Source organism: Girardinichthys multiradiatus, chromosome 19 (assembly GCF_021462225.1).
Source record: "Girardinichthys multiradiatus isolate DD_20200921_A chromosome 19, DD_fGirMul_XY1, whole genome shotgun sequence".
NCBI classification, from domain to species: domain Eukaryota; kingdom Metazoa; phylum Chordata; class Actinopteri; order Cyprinodontiformes; family Goodeidae; genus Girardinichthys; species Girardinichthys multiradiatus.
Genome location: NC_061811.1, coordinates 31,874,195 through 31,890,122, shown reverse-complemented (window position 1 = coordinate 31,890,122; position 15,928 = coordinate 31,874,195). Strand labels below are relative to the sequence as shown.

Sequence of the window (15,928 nt, the reverse complement as noted above, 5' to 3'; positions counted from 1 at the left end):
GACGGTTGTGCACAATACGTAGTGTTTTGTTTATTGTTTCTTACAGGTATGTAATTCTTAACTCAAACAAATACAAATATATGAAAATAGTAAAGTAAAATAAATAAATTCATTCCCAACTTTTGCCCCAAATCCTCACACACAGCTGTTGTTTGTTGTTTGTTATATAACACATAAAGACACATGTTCAGTTTTTAGCTTCAGTTGACATATAAATGGAGTCTGTGGCAGCTGTTTGCTCTGAGATCAACAGTGTGAATGTAGGGGCTGCAGGTGCACTCAGAGAGCCGGAGGTTGCGGTAAAGGTTGAAGGTTACATCTCCGTCGTTTCTCAGCAGAGAGATGGAGCTGCAGGCTGCTCTGTGACCACATCCTGTCCTCTGTTGTCACTCTCTGCTTCTCTGCAGCTTTCACGTCTCGCTCCGTCTTCCTCCCCAGCAGCTCTGACCTTCTTTTCTGCACAGATGAAAACGCTCACTTCCTGTTCTCTTGTGGCAGACTCATACTGACAATGTTCCACCAACACAGAGAATGGAAACCGTAACAACCATCTCTTTATGCAAAGTTGAAAACTGAATAAACCTAAAGTTAAACTTGAGTTGGTAATTTATTTTAATTATAAAATTTATATATAAAATAAGTTAAGAAAAGATAAATATTGGTAAGTACTCAGAAAATGAAAAAATAAAAAACTAACTTTTTTAAACTGATAAATCCCATTATGACTCAGTTAAACCAGCGTATTACAATTTCCTGAGTTGAGACATTACAACTTTATGCTGAGAAAAAGGAGCTAATTTCTCAGAAAACAGACACATAAGTAAGCCGTTTTCTCTGGAACAAGTGATGAGAAGAGAATAAAAAGTAAAACCATCACTATGATGAAAACATTTTTTTATATGTCTTTATTGAGAAAAAAAAATGATTAAGTGTGGAGTGGTTAATAAAAACAAAGACAGTAAAGTAAAAAATCCAAGCTTTTACACTTTAGCAAGAAAGATAATGTTATTAGTTCTTGAAAAATTTGATCAGGTCATTTAAATGTAAATCAATAGAAATACACATATCTATCTGCCATTTGCACAAATTGCATTTACAGAAGCTAAAAACGTTTCTCCTGAATATTATGGGCTGCTTCAGGCTTCATTTCCGCTCTCACTTGCTCTGTTTTCTTGGTGAACTCTGCAAAGCAAAGAAAATATTCATTATCATGTAGGAGTGAAAGTTTTGTAATAATAATGGGATGAAACACCAAAACCAGAAGCCATAAAAGATTACATAGCCATACAAAACACTTTTGAAGCTGAATTTAGTGCCCATGTACTGTAACTATAAATTTTACACACACACATGAGTGCTATATATGAGTCTAGTATAATTAGATCCTTTTATATATATATATATATATATACATATATTATATTTTTTATAAATAGTTTATGCAAGTACAGTTTTTATTCTTCTTGTGTTTGCAGACCTGCCTTTGCCCTGTCTTATTCATCGTTGCTCCCACTTGTATCCTGCTGTAAACCTAATCTTGTTGCAACATGCAGTTGGGTTGCATGAATAAATATGTTCTAGTTTTAAACTCACATCTGGTTCTGTAACAGGGACCGCTAATAACAATTTATAAATGGGCAGTTTTGAAAAGCTGTAGACTTTGTTCAATGTACCTGAAGCTTCCACACCAGAAAGCAGATGAATGCTCCGTAGATGCAGCTCTTCACGATCAGGACACCGTAGGAGAGTTTGGCGTTCTGGGTGATCTTCAGGTAGTTCTCTGTGGGGAGTTTAGGAAAAATTAGGGTGTGGAGAATAATGCTTGATTTGTTAACACTAGATTTGACCAAATAATGTTTTTTGAGCACAATGTAAAATAAAGGGATTTATTCACCTCGTGTCATGCCTTTATCGGTTTCAGTTGCTGAAAGACAAAAAAGATAAAACCATGAGACATATTACACTATGACATAAAATCACTTTAGAAGGTTTGTTTTCCTAAAGTAACTTACATGAAATATTTGCTGTTTTGATTTGGTTTTCTTTTCCATCAAAGAATGTGACGAGGCACGAGAATCGATTCTCGGGTTTGAACCATTCCTTTGCAAGGACCCTCAGCCTGCTGGTGATGGTGTAATCTCTTGAAGTTTTATCCTTCTTGGCGGCGGGGTCAGTTGCCACACCATCAGTGATGACCTTTTCATTGAGCTGCCAGGATACACTGACATGATCTGGGTAGAAACCAGAGGCAACACAGACCAGGGTCTTCCACCTTTGCCCGTTTTGGTTCTTTTGGTCTCTGCACTCATAAGATGATGGTTGAAAAATGGTCACATTTGTTGGTGGAGTGACTGATTTTCCTGGTTCTGTTTATGAAAGATGGGATAAAACAATTTCAGCTGCATGACAAAATCTGAAAGTCACTCATCAAATTGCAGTTTTTCAAAAATCATTACTTGCTTTCTACATAGAAATAGGTCTTTTAATATTTTATTTTCTGCGATCTTACCAAGAACTGTGAGTTTGGTTCCTTCTCCAAAATAAGCAGGATAAGAGCCAGAGCACAGCACTCATTCACATGTAAAAAACTCACCGCACTCTGAGAACTCCTTTATGTTTAATAAATGATACAGGACCCTGACACAGGCAGAATTTATCTCACTCTGGTGATTTATTTTCAAACTTTGTTTAGACATTTTCCTTCGCACCTTTTGGACTTTAAATCTATCAGAAATAAATGAAATCAATGCTGTTTTGTTAACAGGCAAAATGGTAGGATTTCATGGACTAACAAGCAAAATATTCAAAGAAGATTAACTAACACTGGTGTAGATGAAAATGATACCTTTTTGTGCTGAAATTGATTATTTTCTACTTATGTAAGCAAATATAAAAACGTATACAATTTATTAATTAATCATTCTGATTTGTATACATTTGCAAATGTAAATATGTTTTCCGATCATCTTTCTTACCTAAAATAGTGACTTTGGTGCCTCTGCCAAAGTAAGCAGGATCGAAGTTGTTCACACTGATAAACAGCTGCAGAAAAAACCTCTGAAAGCTGCGACTGTCTTTGAGCTCTTTTACACATGAACTAAACAACTTCTGATCACAAAACTACTAAACAAAGGCTTCATAGCCTAAATGTCTTGTCTTTCCCCCATCAGAATATTTTCTAGGTGACATAAGAACTGTTTTCCACCACACCAGGTTAAGTTTATCATTAATATGTTTGGCTTCCTTACCTAAAACGGTGAGTTTAGTTCCAGCTCCAAAGTAAGCTTCAGACTGGAGAGTCACAGTGTTTCACAGAGCTGATAAGACCTGACTTAGAGACTAATAATTTGGGCTTTGAGCCAAATGTTTTGGAGCTGCACGAACTACGACAGATCTTCTGCTGGCATGAAGGCATTTTTGATTGTACTTAATTTCACCTGGCACACTTAGTTAATTACCAATATGTAATTATATATTTTAAATATTGCTTCCAATCCAAATACAAAACTAAGACTTCACTTGATACGTTTTCTTACCTAAAACAGTGAGTTTAGTTCCAGCTCCAAAGTAAGCTTCGTTGTAGGAGCACAGAGACTCCAGACTCTAGCAAAAACTCTTCCTGCTGCCTCTGTCTTTCTCTGACACTCTGTAAATACTTCAACTATCTCTTTCTTTGTCGTTTAAAAACTTAGATTTATTATGAGTTGAAATAGGTGCAGAATTCAGACTTAATTTCCATGCAACACTGAATAAACAGTTCATTTTGTATCTCTTCCAAGGTGAGCCTTTGGGAGAGGAATAAATCCAGCTTTCAATCACATTAAACAACAGAAGCTGATTGAAATAAGATGGGTTTTGATACACACATCACATCACACACATCTCAGTATAAGAGACATGTTACCAGTTGTATGTTTTGCTTCTCATACCTGCAGATTCGCAAGAAGGATCTTGGATGTTTTACTCACCAAGAACAGTGAGTTTGGTCCCCTGACCAAAGTAAGCTTCGTACTGACACAGTGTTAGCGCTTCATGTCAAAAGCACAGAGCTGAAACTTTACACAGCTCCCAATCATTTGTTTTTTATACATATTATTTTCAGCCAAACAGATTTCTATATTTGTTGTGATCCCTAACTATTGCTGAGTTTATACAGAATGTGTCTTACCTAAAACAGTTAACTTTGTTCCAGCGCCGAAGAAGGCTTCATAACCAGAGTCACAGTGTAGACAATCACTACTCAAAACTACGCGTTGATGGTTTTACATCAGCTTTTTTTTGGTAGTTTTCTTTAAATTGAGCTTTTGTTTTAAGCAAATTTTTCACAAAGTATCACATAGCTACAAACCACAGCGTAAGAAGCCTATTTTCTTTACTCTAACTTTCCTGACTTTGTTCTGTCAAATGACTTTAGTTCAACATCAGAATTTGCATTTCACAGGGATATAGAACCACTTGAACAACAGCACTTAATTGAGGTTTCTTACCTATAACAGTTAATTTAGTTCCTGTTCCAAAGTAAGCTTCATTGGAACCAGAGTCACAGTGCAGCAGATCAGTGCTCAGAACAACCCAAACTGGTACCTACTTTGGAAATAGATTCAACTCTTCATCTCATCTGACTAATATTTTAAACCTTCTTTCAATCTAAGATGCATATTTGTTGCATTACTATTTCCTGATCTTTATTTTATGTTACATCAACAAAAAGTGTTATTTCTATTTGCTTTATAATATGTGAGTCAGTGAGGAGAGGTTTTGATGCCTTACTCACCCAGAACAGTCAGTTTTGTCCCCTGGCCGAAATAAGCTTCATTATTGGCACAGCGCTTCAGCTTAATGTCAAAAAGTGCTGAGTTGGACTTCAAATATAAATACCAGCATAGCTTGTTACTGTCTATGTGATACTGTGGTATCAAAGCTGGTAAATCTGTTTCACTGGAGTCCATCTCTTACTTACCTAAAACTGTTAGTTTTGTTCCTTTTCCAAAGTAAGCTTCGTTGGCATTGTCACGGTGCAGTAATACTGAACACGAACCTGTTAGCCTCTCAGATTTATGTTTATGAAGTATTCACAGACTCTTCTGTCACTACTGACCCTTTAAACAAAGTGACATCCATCAAAACTCTGTAATAAAGTTCAATATTTACCTAAAACTGTCAGTTTGGTTCCTCGGCCAAAGTAGGCAGGTTCGGTGTAGGTCACAGTGCTGTGAGTTCAGCTCAATATATCAGAACTTTAAACTTAACAGATTTTCCCTTAATTTTACTAAACTGTTTAGTTTAATTGTAACACAGGGAACTGAACATGAGAGAAGTCCAACTTACCCAAAACTGTGAGTTTGGTTCCTTTTCCAAAGTAAGCTTCATCATTGTCACAGTGCAGCAATACTGAACATGAACCTCTTTTTCTACTAGAATTACCATTACAAAGACCTTTACAGACACAAATATGTCTGTACAGAGGGTCTAATTAAAGTTACATCCATCAAAACTCTGTATTAAAGTGAAATATTTACCTAAAACTGTCAGTTTGGTTCCTCGGCCAAAGTAAGCAGGGTTAGTGTTGGTCACAGTGCTCTAACCTCAGGTCAATACATCAGAACATTTAAATTCAAAATGTTTTTTCTTTATTTCCATTTTACCTTTTAATTAAATTTAAATCTAATCATATCAACTAAACATGGGAGAAGTTCAACTTACCCAAAACTGTGAGTTTTGTTCCTTTTCCAAAGTAAGCTTCATTTCCAGTGTCACACTGAACGTCTCCTTGACTAAAAAGTCCAAAAACTTTCCAGAATCTTCTTCTTCAGACATACTCTAATAACACAGATTATCAGGTAGGGTTAAACATGCAGGATGAGCTTCATAATGTTTAAAGAAGTTGTGATTTATGAAGATGAGAAACACATGATCCAAATGCTCCACATATGAACTCAAACATCTCTTTATAAAACATGTTTCTGATACAGATTCTATATATTAAATCAGATTTTAATCCCTAGCTGTGCCACCATCCTGCCCACCTGCAGATGATTCATTTTCCTGCTCTCTGAGGCGTTCTGAGATCCACTCAGCCGTCTACATAATGGATGTTAATGGGAGGAGGTTTTTGTACGGCGGCTCTATAGGATTGTATCACCGTGGCCCCCTGTCCCCACGATGAAAAAGCATCACACAAAAACCTGGTGCTTCTGTCTCTCCCCCCTCTCTGCCTCCCCCAGCCAGCCTCTCCATATCTCAGCCTCCATCTCTGTGTGTCTCTGTGGGAGCAGCTGTGGAGGTCGGGCTGACTGACGGCTGTAGCTGGCTGCTGCTATTTCTGTGACAGCTAAGAAAAGAAGGCAGAACAGAGAGGAGGAAGCTGCTGTTTGTTTTTGTTAGTTTGGAGCCACTGGCAGGAAGTGACATCTCTGCTGGTCACGGCTCTTCAGCCAATCAGTCAGCAGAGAGAAAAGAAGTCCAATGACAGATATAACCCATTTTCCTTAAAAATAATGACAGTTGAGAGATTGAAATAGGCTTCTGAAAACCTGGGATTATTAACTGATGTTAATTTAAACATTAGACATCAATCTGAATTGTTTTAAAAGAGAACAATAATCTAATACAGTCTAGGAACACTGAAGAAACATTTAGAGAGGTGTACTGTCCTTTCACACAGCACATTCCCCATGACTTGTGTCTTTTTAAGACTTTGATAATCCACTCTTTGATCATCCTCATTTATTCCTTTAATGCTTCACAATACTGATAAATCATAATTTCATAAAGATAAGAAGAAAAACAACATCCATGTGGTTATTTCATGCATAAGCAATTTCATGGAAACCATGGAATACCAGTAGATGTATCATTTAGAAAATCAATTTAAAGATGGCTTTCAAGTTTTTTTCCACAAATGATAATCTGTATTGTGTGAGGAGATCAAAGATAGAAGGTTTTGGTACAAGTGCAACGTACAGATAGTGTTTGAAAGCATAATTAAAATCTTAAAATCAAACAAATTGGCCAGACAAAGACTCTAAATAAATCAAACTCAGGGGACATACAGTTCACCCTCTATAAGGCAAACTGGCACGGTCAATCTTTCTACTCATTCACTATTTTAAACTAAACCATATTTTTTGTTCTTAGAATCAGATTAGGGGACATCAGAGTATTAGTCTACAGAACAGAGCGGTGCTAAGTTTAGCTGATAAACTTAAAGTACGACTAATTGTGTTTCTTGGATTGTCTTAATTGTTGACTTGCACCATGATAGGTCTCTGGATAATTTGGCTATGAAAACCTGATAGAAGTGGACTATAAAATGGACCAGGGTGGACTGGAATGGGCAGATTTGATTGTCAGGTTTTAGCCATTTATTTAATTTGTTTTATTTGACCTTCATTCACCATGGAAATTCTCTTTTTAGATTTAAAACCTTTTTTTCCGAGGGAGACCTGGCCAAACTAGGCAACATAATATAAAACTGCAATTGACAGTTACCCAACTAAACCACAGAATGTAAATAATGACAGTCAAATAAATAAGATATATTTTAAGGTGGATTGCTAGAAACCATTACATGAACTGGAATTAGCCTCAAATATACATAGAAAAGGAAGAGCAAATGGTTGAGGCTTTGGGTGTTAAGGCCATCCCACCCTTTTGTATAACTCACAGTGATGTGTCAAAGGCTTATAGTTTGAACCGCCAAGAAGCATGGTCACCTAAGTCCATCGTACAAGCAGGGACAACACAACAAAATATTCCAGCGAGTACCAACTAAACACTACTGGGATGTACAAAAAAACAGCACCATCCACAACAACTGCCATGAATGAACGGCAGGCAGGCAGACAGATGATGGGTCCACATGAACCACCATCACCCACCATGACTGCACATGACACATGACCAAAACCATCTTTTTATTTTTAAAATGAAGAGCGAGGTGTGTTGTAGCGACTCAACGAGCGAACTTTAAATGCAGCACCTGATTCTGAGTCACAAAATTAGGCCCTCCGCTCTGCACCGTGTAGAGCGTTTGATATGTTGGCATACCACATAGTTGGGCCAAAAGCAGCAGAATACAGCATTTATATGTGTTCAACATATTTTAAATCAAATAAAAACATCTTACAGGTATTTAAATAGATTCATACCGGTTTAAGTTCTGAGAGTAGTCATCATTCTCATCACTGTTTGTTTTAGCTGCTGCTTCTGAATTACCCGTCATGGACGTGGATCATAAGAGTCATATTCTGGCTCAATGGTATAAGAACTGCTTGCTCCTGGAATGTAAAAATTTGGTTTTACTGGCTGAAAATTCTTTTAAATATACGTGGGAATGTGTTAAAAGTTTCTCGTTCAGCAAAGTGTTTACCAATAAATCCCCCTTAAACTCGCTTCTTTGTGTCAACCCGTAATTAATATTTATTTTATCCATTGACTTTCTGTCCACCTGAAATCTTGTAAACCAGAAGTTCAATATAAAAAACAACTTTGCTTTTTAACAAACTTGCTTTTTATGAACAGTATTTTGCTGAAATCCAGCATGAAAAATTCTCTAGTTATTTCAGATGGCCTGTGAAGACCATAATAAAGCTAAACATAATTGTAAGTGTTAAGTAGAAGACAACATGACTTCTTCTCTGGTTTCTTCAAATGCAAATGTTTAAAGAAACAAGAGAAGCCAATTTGCCTTCTAGTCAAGCTCTTTTGATTTTCATGTCCTGGATGACAGAGAATCTACACTAGCATACAACTGGAAACACTGAGAGACACTGAACAGACATTTAATGATGAGGAATTATTAGAGTAAAACATCTGTTTTTGTGCTTCTTTATATATCTCTCCTGGATGACTGATCATAAATTACACACAATTTTTATCAATCTGTCTTTACTGTACCTAACACATTCTACTGGATTTTTTGTCAGGTTTATTTAATAAAAACATCATTTATTTCATGACTTTTTTATGAGTTAGCACTTTAATGTTTTAGAGGTGTATTTTTATGATGAACTTTAAATGATATTTTCTATTACCCTCCTTTGCACAAAACAAAAATGCTTTTAAAATCAGTACTTCTTTACTTTAGTGCTTTCTACAGAAATACTTTCATACATGAAAAGCATGTTTTTACATTTAAACTTTATGTTTAAGCTTAAGATACTTCTGAACAATCCTTACTATATTATTTATATAATTCAGATTATTTTATAAGGCATTCTTTGTAGTCTTGAGAAGCACAAACAATTTTCTTTGGGTGTAATTACACATGAAACCAGAAGAGGTCCCTGTGGGATAGCCTGTTGATCTTCCTCACCTTGTCGACCTGAACAAAGAACCAAAGCTAAACAGCACATGAAGAAATTAAAGAGACACAGATGGGAAACTTTTGTGGAGAATAAAACTGGATGTTAGAATGTTCCTTGAGTTGACACCTGCTGTCTTATCTGATCTGCTTTGTGGTGCTGGAGAAACATGACAGAAGTACGTGTATAAATTATTGATTTTGTACTCTTTTTTTTTTTCTTTCATATTTTGATTCCACATTAATAGAGGTTTTCTCTGGAGGTTTTTGTATAGCTATCGATGCTTCCTGAAGCTCTGTGCTTTGCTTGAAGCACAATAATACACAGCAGAGTCTCCAGCCTCAACACGGTGAACCTGCAAGGTGGTGCTCAGCATCGATGGACGCAACATGGAGTATTTGGACTTGTTGAAGGGAGCTTCAATGGTTGAAATATCTTTACCAACAGAATATGCCACCAATTCCATTCTACCGCTTATTTGTCTGTACCAGTACATGTTTGGATATAGCTCATCATCTTGTTCACATTTTAAGTCCACAGCCTGCTCCCCATCTTCAGTCAGTAAAGATGGAGGCTGATCAATTATAAGACCAATGGAAACACCTGCAAAAAAAAAAAAAAGATTAATCTAAAAAAATCCGAAAGAAGTTCAATAACTTAATATAGATGTTCTTACCTGTGCAGATTATCACAGTGAATAGGACCAAATTCTTTGCTACATTCATTATATAATTACAAAATAAATTCTTCAGCTTCAGCCTTTGCTGCTACAGATGATGATGCTGAAATAATGACTGATCCCTTTCACTTCTTCCAACAGAAACTTTAATGATCTCGTTTGCTAAGCAGCAGACACCTAGAGGGCAGCAAGCTGCAACTGCAGCAAAAGCTTTTTATCAGAACCACTGTAACCGGCATAATTATACATCCAGCTCATGAAACAAGGTGTCAGTAACTAAAAGAATATGTTCACCAACTGAGACTTGCTTTATTATCGTAGAAAACTTATAAAAATCATATTGTTTTCCACAAATAATGTAAAGGTCTCACGAATCACATGCCGTGTTTTAAGGAATCCTCAAATCCAACATGGTACTTGTCCATCCAGTTCTCGCCTATTAACAGTTTTGGTTAAGCTGTTGTGTGAACAATTAATTTATAATAAAAGTTGTTACTATTTTAGATTTATTTCCATGCACTGCAAACAAAATTAGAACTGTATAACCAGATGGGCCAGGCAGGAGGCTTCCCTGGCATGGCAAGCATGGGGGCCATGGGTTACCCCCGTGCAAACATGCAGAGACCTCGCATGATGACTGCCACCAAGCCTCTCTGTCTGCAGCTGCAGCAGCGACTACAGGGACAGCAGTTTATGAACCAGGCACGACAAGGCATGAAAATGGAAAATATCCCTGGAAGAAGCCCTGCCATGCGCTCAGCCATGCAGCAGGAATGAGTGGTCAGCCTGGTTCCATGAATGCCCAGATGATAGCTCAGCACAACAGGCACAACATGATGAGGAGGCAAAGGATGATGATGCTAATGCAGCAGCAGCAGGAGGCTTCAGCCCTCCTCCTCATGTCACAGCACCAGGGGGCATGGAAACCCCATGGGAGTGCCCCCCTTTAATCAGCCTGGACAGCAGGGTTTCAACTATGGAAGTAACTACGGGATGAACCAGCAGGGGGACTCAACTTTCATGGCTCCCGGTAGCGGTCCGCCAGGAAACATGATGCAAAGCCGAATGAGCGGTCCTCCTCATAACACCATGATGGCTGTTAGGCAGGGGAATCCCCAGGGTGGCCACATGTACCCATCTGGAGACAAAGGCTGGCCACAGGGAGGAATGCCATGCAATAGCCCGTATCCTCAGCAACAGTTCCCACAGCCATCCAACCAGGGCCAATTTGGACCCATGATGATGAACGCCACAATGAGTGGACCTGGGCCGGTCAGTGGCTCAGCAGCAGGGCAGATGGTTCAGATGCAAGGCCAAATGGGCATGAACCCTATGGGAATGAGCAGACTCCCAATGGGACCTGATCAGAAGTATTGCTGAGGACCTGTAGCGGACTCTTTCAGCTGGGAAGGCCTGGGCTGGACCAGGACCAGACAGTAGATATTCCCCTGCAAAAGAGAGCATAAATGATTACACAGTAGACTGGGTACAGTGCGTGGTAATATGGCATTGTACTGCAATAAAAGAAATGAGCCACAGAGACTACTTTGTGCAAGTCAGAGCCTTGAAAGCACAAAGACAACATGGCTGTGTGGGTCTGTTTGGGTGGCCAACCTAGAGCTGTGGGGCAGTATTCAGCGCCACAGCCGGGCTACAGAACAGGACTAAGGTACAGCTGGCTGTGGCTGCTCTTTACCAAGAAGCTTCTTTGTTTCTGGCGGGGAAAAAAGGTGGATGCAATATTCCTTCATCTTTACAGCCTTACTAGAGATTCAATGCCTTTACAACAGTATGTTTAGTTTATTTCTTTTTCCTTAGCCTTTGAATGCACCTCATTCTTAAGTCATTGAGAGCTATAAGCACACAGTTTACTAATAATGTTATGCAGATTGGAGCAATAATTCTTACCTCTATGCTTTCGATTGTAACTGAACATCATAATCCGTATTTAAAAAAAACAAATGGTACTGCAGTATTAGACGTCTCATATGTCTTCTGTGAATATGAATTGTAAATACTTGAGAAATACCTATCACACCTGCTTTTTATAGGCCCATTCTAGCACAAAGAGATGAGACCTGGTTGTATTTTTGTGTCCCATAGGTCAACGCTGATTTGGTTGGTTTTTACCATTTGCAACACATTTACAACACATGTCATTTTCCGAATGCTTTTAAATTTTCCTTAAAGTTTGTGTTTCATCTTTTAGCAAGGCATTTTTTATAAGCGAGGAGAATCTGACCTGTTGAAGGTTTGTGCTTTGACCCGGTCACAGGTTTTACAGGAAGTTGGTTAAAGTGACCGAACAAAAATAGATGAACTAGTTAAAGTGAGTTAATCGATTTAGTTGAGACACCTTCCTCTCCCACGAGCTCCCTCCTTCAGCTGCAGGTTTAGTTTGTGCCATCTTAGTTTTGACTGTTATTTACTGGCAGGATCTACCTTTTCAACACGCGCAATCCAAAGATATTTTTCCACGTCTCTGTGTATAGTTTGAGGTTTTCTGATGTACATTTTTTTTAGATGTGTTATCTATTATTGGAACGGTAAATATGGATGTTTAAAAAAAAAACTAAACAAAAAACAAAAAACAGGACGCTTCTGAAAATGGAGGAGACTGCTCAGCTCAGCGAAGTGAAGAGGACCTGAAACTTTGAACTTGCTGGAAGTTTTTCCTTCCAGGAAACAAAAGCATGTGTTACTGTGTTCAACAAATACCGATGGAATGACATCCACTTTGAAACATATTCTATTTTTCAGGAAGCAGCATTGTTTAATTGTCCAGATTTTTTGTAACTTCAAGAAACAGGAACTTTGTAGCGTTAAATGAAGTACAAAATGGACAATTTTTTGTTTTTCTTTGTTTGGAGGTGGAATAAGCTGACATTTTACAGGATGTATATTACAATGTTTTCTGTTGATGTTGATATTGTTGTAAATACAAATTTAAAGTGCCTTGAGACGACGTGTTGTGAATTGGCGCTATATAAATAAAACTGAATTGAATTGAATTGAAAATGTGTCATACATCAGAGTACCACTGATGGCATCTGTTTTTGGCATATTTCACGGAGTCAGTGGGCTAAATGTGGGGTATACCTTGAACAGGTCACCAAGTCACAGCAGGGTCAATATGTGTAACAAATGAGACAATCAACTATTTATGTACACTTTGATAACGAAAGGGAGTTTATGGTTTTCAGTTACATACCAAGTGTGTTTGGTCCGCATAGGAGTAAACAGATATAAACCATGCTTTCCTGGGTGGAACAGGCAAAGGCCACTTAGGAACACCATGGCTATTGTGTTTGTATGTAACAAACACTGTTGATGCCCATCAGTCTGGGAAATGTCATAATGCCATTTCCAAAACAAAATGTTAATAATCACAAGTGAAACCGTAAGACACTTAATAATCTCCCCAGGATAGGATGTCATTGCAATGTCTGACTGTCAAGGTCACAGTCAAACTGACAGTACTCAAAGAAAATACAAAATATCCAACAGCCCCATGCTAGACTCTACAGGTCTAACTGAGAACGCCAAATGTTAAAGTTTATGGCAGTAAAATTAAAAATACTAAATGTGGTTTGTTTAAAAGGAATTCCAGGTGAATGTGTCTTCTTGCTAAAATGAATATGGTAGCATAAATAAAAGAGGTTTTCAAAGTGGCATTTGAATAACCCACAAACGTTCTTACATCCTTTCTATAGAGTTACACTATATTGGCAAAAGTATTGGGTCACACCTCAAAATTAATGAATTCTGGTATGCCAATCACCTCCATGGCTGCAGGTGCATAAAGTTTGGTGTGGAGTGGAGAAGCTTGACCTGCACAGAGTCCTGACCTCAACCTTCCTGAACACCTTTTACATGAATTAGAGTGGAGGCTGCAGTTCTGGTACTCTCATCTAGCTATGAACACTCCTAAACCTTGAGGAAGATGATTACAGAATAGTTATAGTTGCTACGTCTGGCAACGGTGGCAACGTAATAGACCTCATAGATTTAGAATACGATATCATCAAAGTTCATGTATATGTAGAAGTAGACAGACAAATACTTTTGGCAATATAGTGTAGAAACGTGGATATTGTTTGGTCGGACAAAACAGTACCAAATGCCATAACGCTCAGTTCTGAAATTGTAGAGTGTCTATGTCTGTTAGCATAGCCTTCTAGCCCGCTGCAATGTCCATTTTCATATATATGTGATTTATATCGCTAAAGCTAGCTGAAACAACTGGTGTACATGTGGCTAGCTGTTACTCATCCACCACTTCGAGAACTTATTTTCATTCTAACAAGCTGACAGTGATGTGACATTCTTCTAATACAAGGATCTAAACTATTGAAGATATTAACTTTACAGGACCTAACTTAAAGAAATCCAAGCTTCAATAATTTAGATAATCATTTGAGAATCATTTGAGAACTCATTTCATATTTACTCAGGTTATAATATTTATTCTTATTCTTGAGTGAAATCTAAGTTTGTATGTGTGACAGATGAAGCTTAGCTAATACTGTGTCATGCAACAGGACACTGATCTCAAATACAGCTGCAGTTATACATGTTTCTGCACACTTTAGGTTAGATTTAAGCAACTTTAGAATGTGGTTACAAGCAGATATTTTTTTACTATATCCTGATGCATAAAACCCTAGAACTGAAAGAGCTTTTGACTTGAGTTCTTGTTTGACAAAGCGAGACCATCAGTGAACAGTATTAGGATATACAACCTATCATGTAAATCATTTGTTGCATCTCACATTATTACAAAATATAAACTGTAATTTTAACATGCAACATTTTTGCAGGATGATAGATGTGAGTTTTACTATCAAACAAGCCACAGCTCCTTCCTGACTTTGTCACAGACAGCCTTGTTATTTGTATGAGTGATTGGTCTGCATGCATCACTGTGTCTGGCAGCACAGTAGTAGGTGCTGCTGTCATTCACATTGAGCTCTGGAATGTTAAGAGAAAACTTGTTTTTTGCAGCTTCAATTGATGCCTTGTAGCGCCCAGCGTTTGTTTCATATTCTGTGAGGAGAAGGTCTATTTGAGCTCCATGGTGGAACTGTCGGTACCAAAGCATGACGAAGCTGCTCATGGAATACCCCGTGCCCACTCTGCACTCCAACGTTGCTGCAGCCCCCGAGAGAAAAATCTGATCTGCAGACTGAAGCACTGTAACAGAAAAACCTGCAGGACATAGAGGAGAGTTTGAATATGTTTTCATGATCAGATAAACAAATATATATAATGAATATATAATGAATTCTTTGATTAGATCCAGATCTGCACCCACCTGATGACACTAACAGTGACATAAAAATGACTGTGACAAGCATGTTACTGATGAGTGGTCCTGAGCTGAGTGAAACAGCTGGCGCAATGATCGGCTGAACACAAAGAAAACAGGAGGTCACATGCAGAGACAGGAAGGGCTGCCATATCCACAACTCATACATTAGACAAGGGTTTTACAATTTATACTTATATACTTACATGAAGTGAAATACGTTTGTTTATTGCGGTTTGTGGCCATTCCAAATTTCAAATTTGTATGTGGTAAATAGTATTTGTTCGTATTTTGTTTTTTACGTAGGCATTGATCAAGGTGTTCCAAATCAATAAAACTATATGGTTTTAGCCAATAATACTGATGTTACAATTTTCATTTATTTTATTTTGATACAATTTAATCAACATTTCTGAGCAGAAGGTTTAACAGCTAAAAGATAAATAAAGCAATACAATTTCAATAAATTCTCAAAATGTACTTAATCACTTTTTTGAGATTGACAATGAGACAATACCATGCACAATCCATTTCTCAACTCAGAATCGTCATCGTTAAGCTGTTCCTCTGTTTTCTCTCGTGCCAGATATACTGATTCAGGTGAGGAAATGAAGGGAATATTGATTACTGCAGAGC

General features: G+C 37.7%; 1 protein-coding gene across 1 annotated transcript in view; it reads right to left on the bottom strand.

Moving 5' to 3' along the window:
* The window catches only part of LOC124855314 (M1-specific T cell receptor beta chain-like), a 29,720-nt gene continuing 13,792 nt past the window's right edge, over window positions 1-15,928 (bottom strand). Inside the window, exons 3-7 of the mRNA XM_047345069.1 lie at window positions 3,249-3,291; window positions 2,013-2,360; window positions 1,895-1,924; window positions 1,674-1,780; window positions 1-1,182 (exon numbers count right to left, since the gene is read on the bottom strand). Coding sequence (XP_047201025.1) covers window positions 1,156-1,182; window positions 1,674-1,780; window positions 1,895-1,924; window positions 2,013-2,360; window positions 3,249-3,291 — 555 coding nt within the window. The 3' untranslated portion in view covers window positions 1-1,155. The remainder of the gene's footprint in view (window positions 1,183-1,673; window positions 1,781-1,894; window positions 1,925-2,012; window positions 2,361-3,248; window positions 3,292-15,928) is intronic.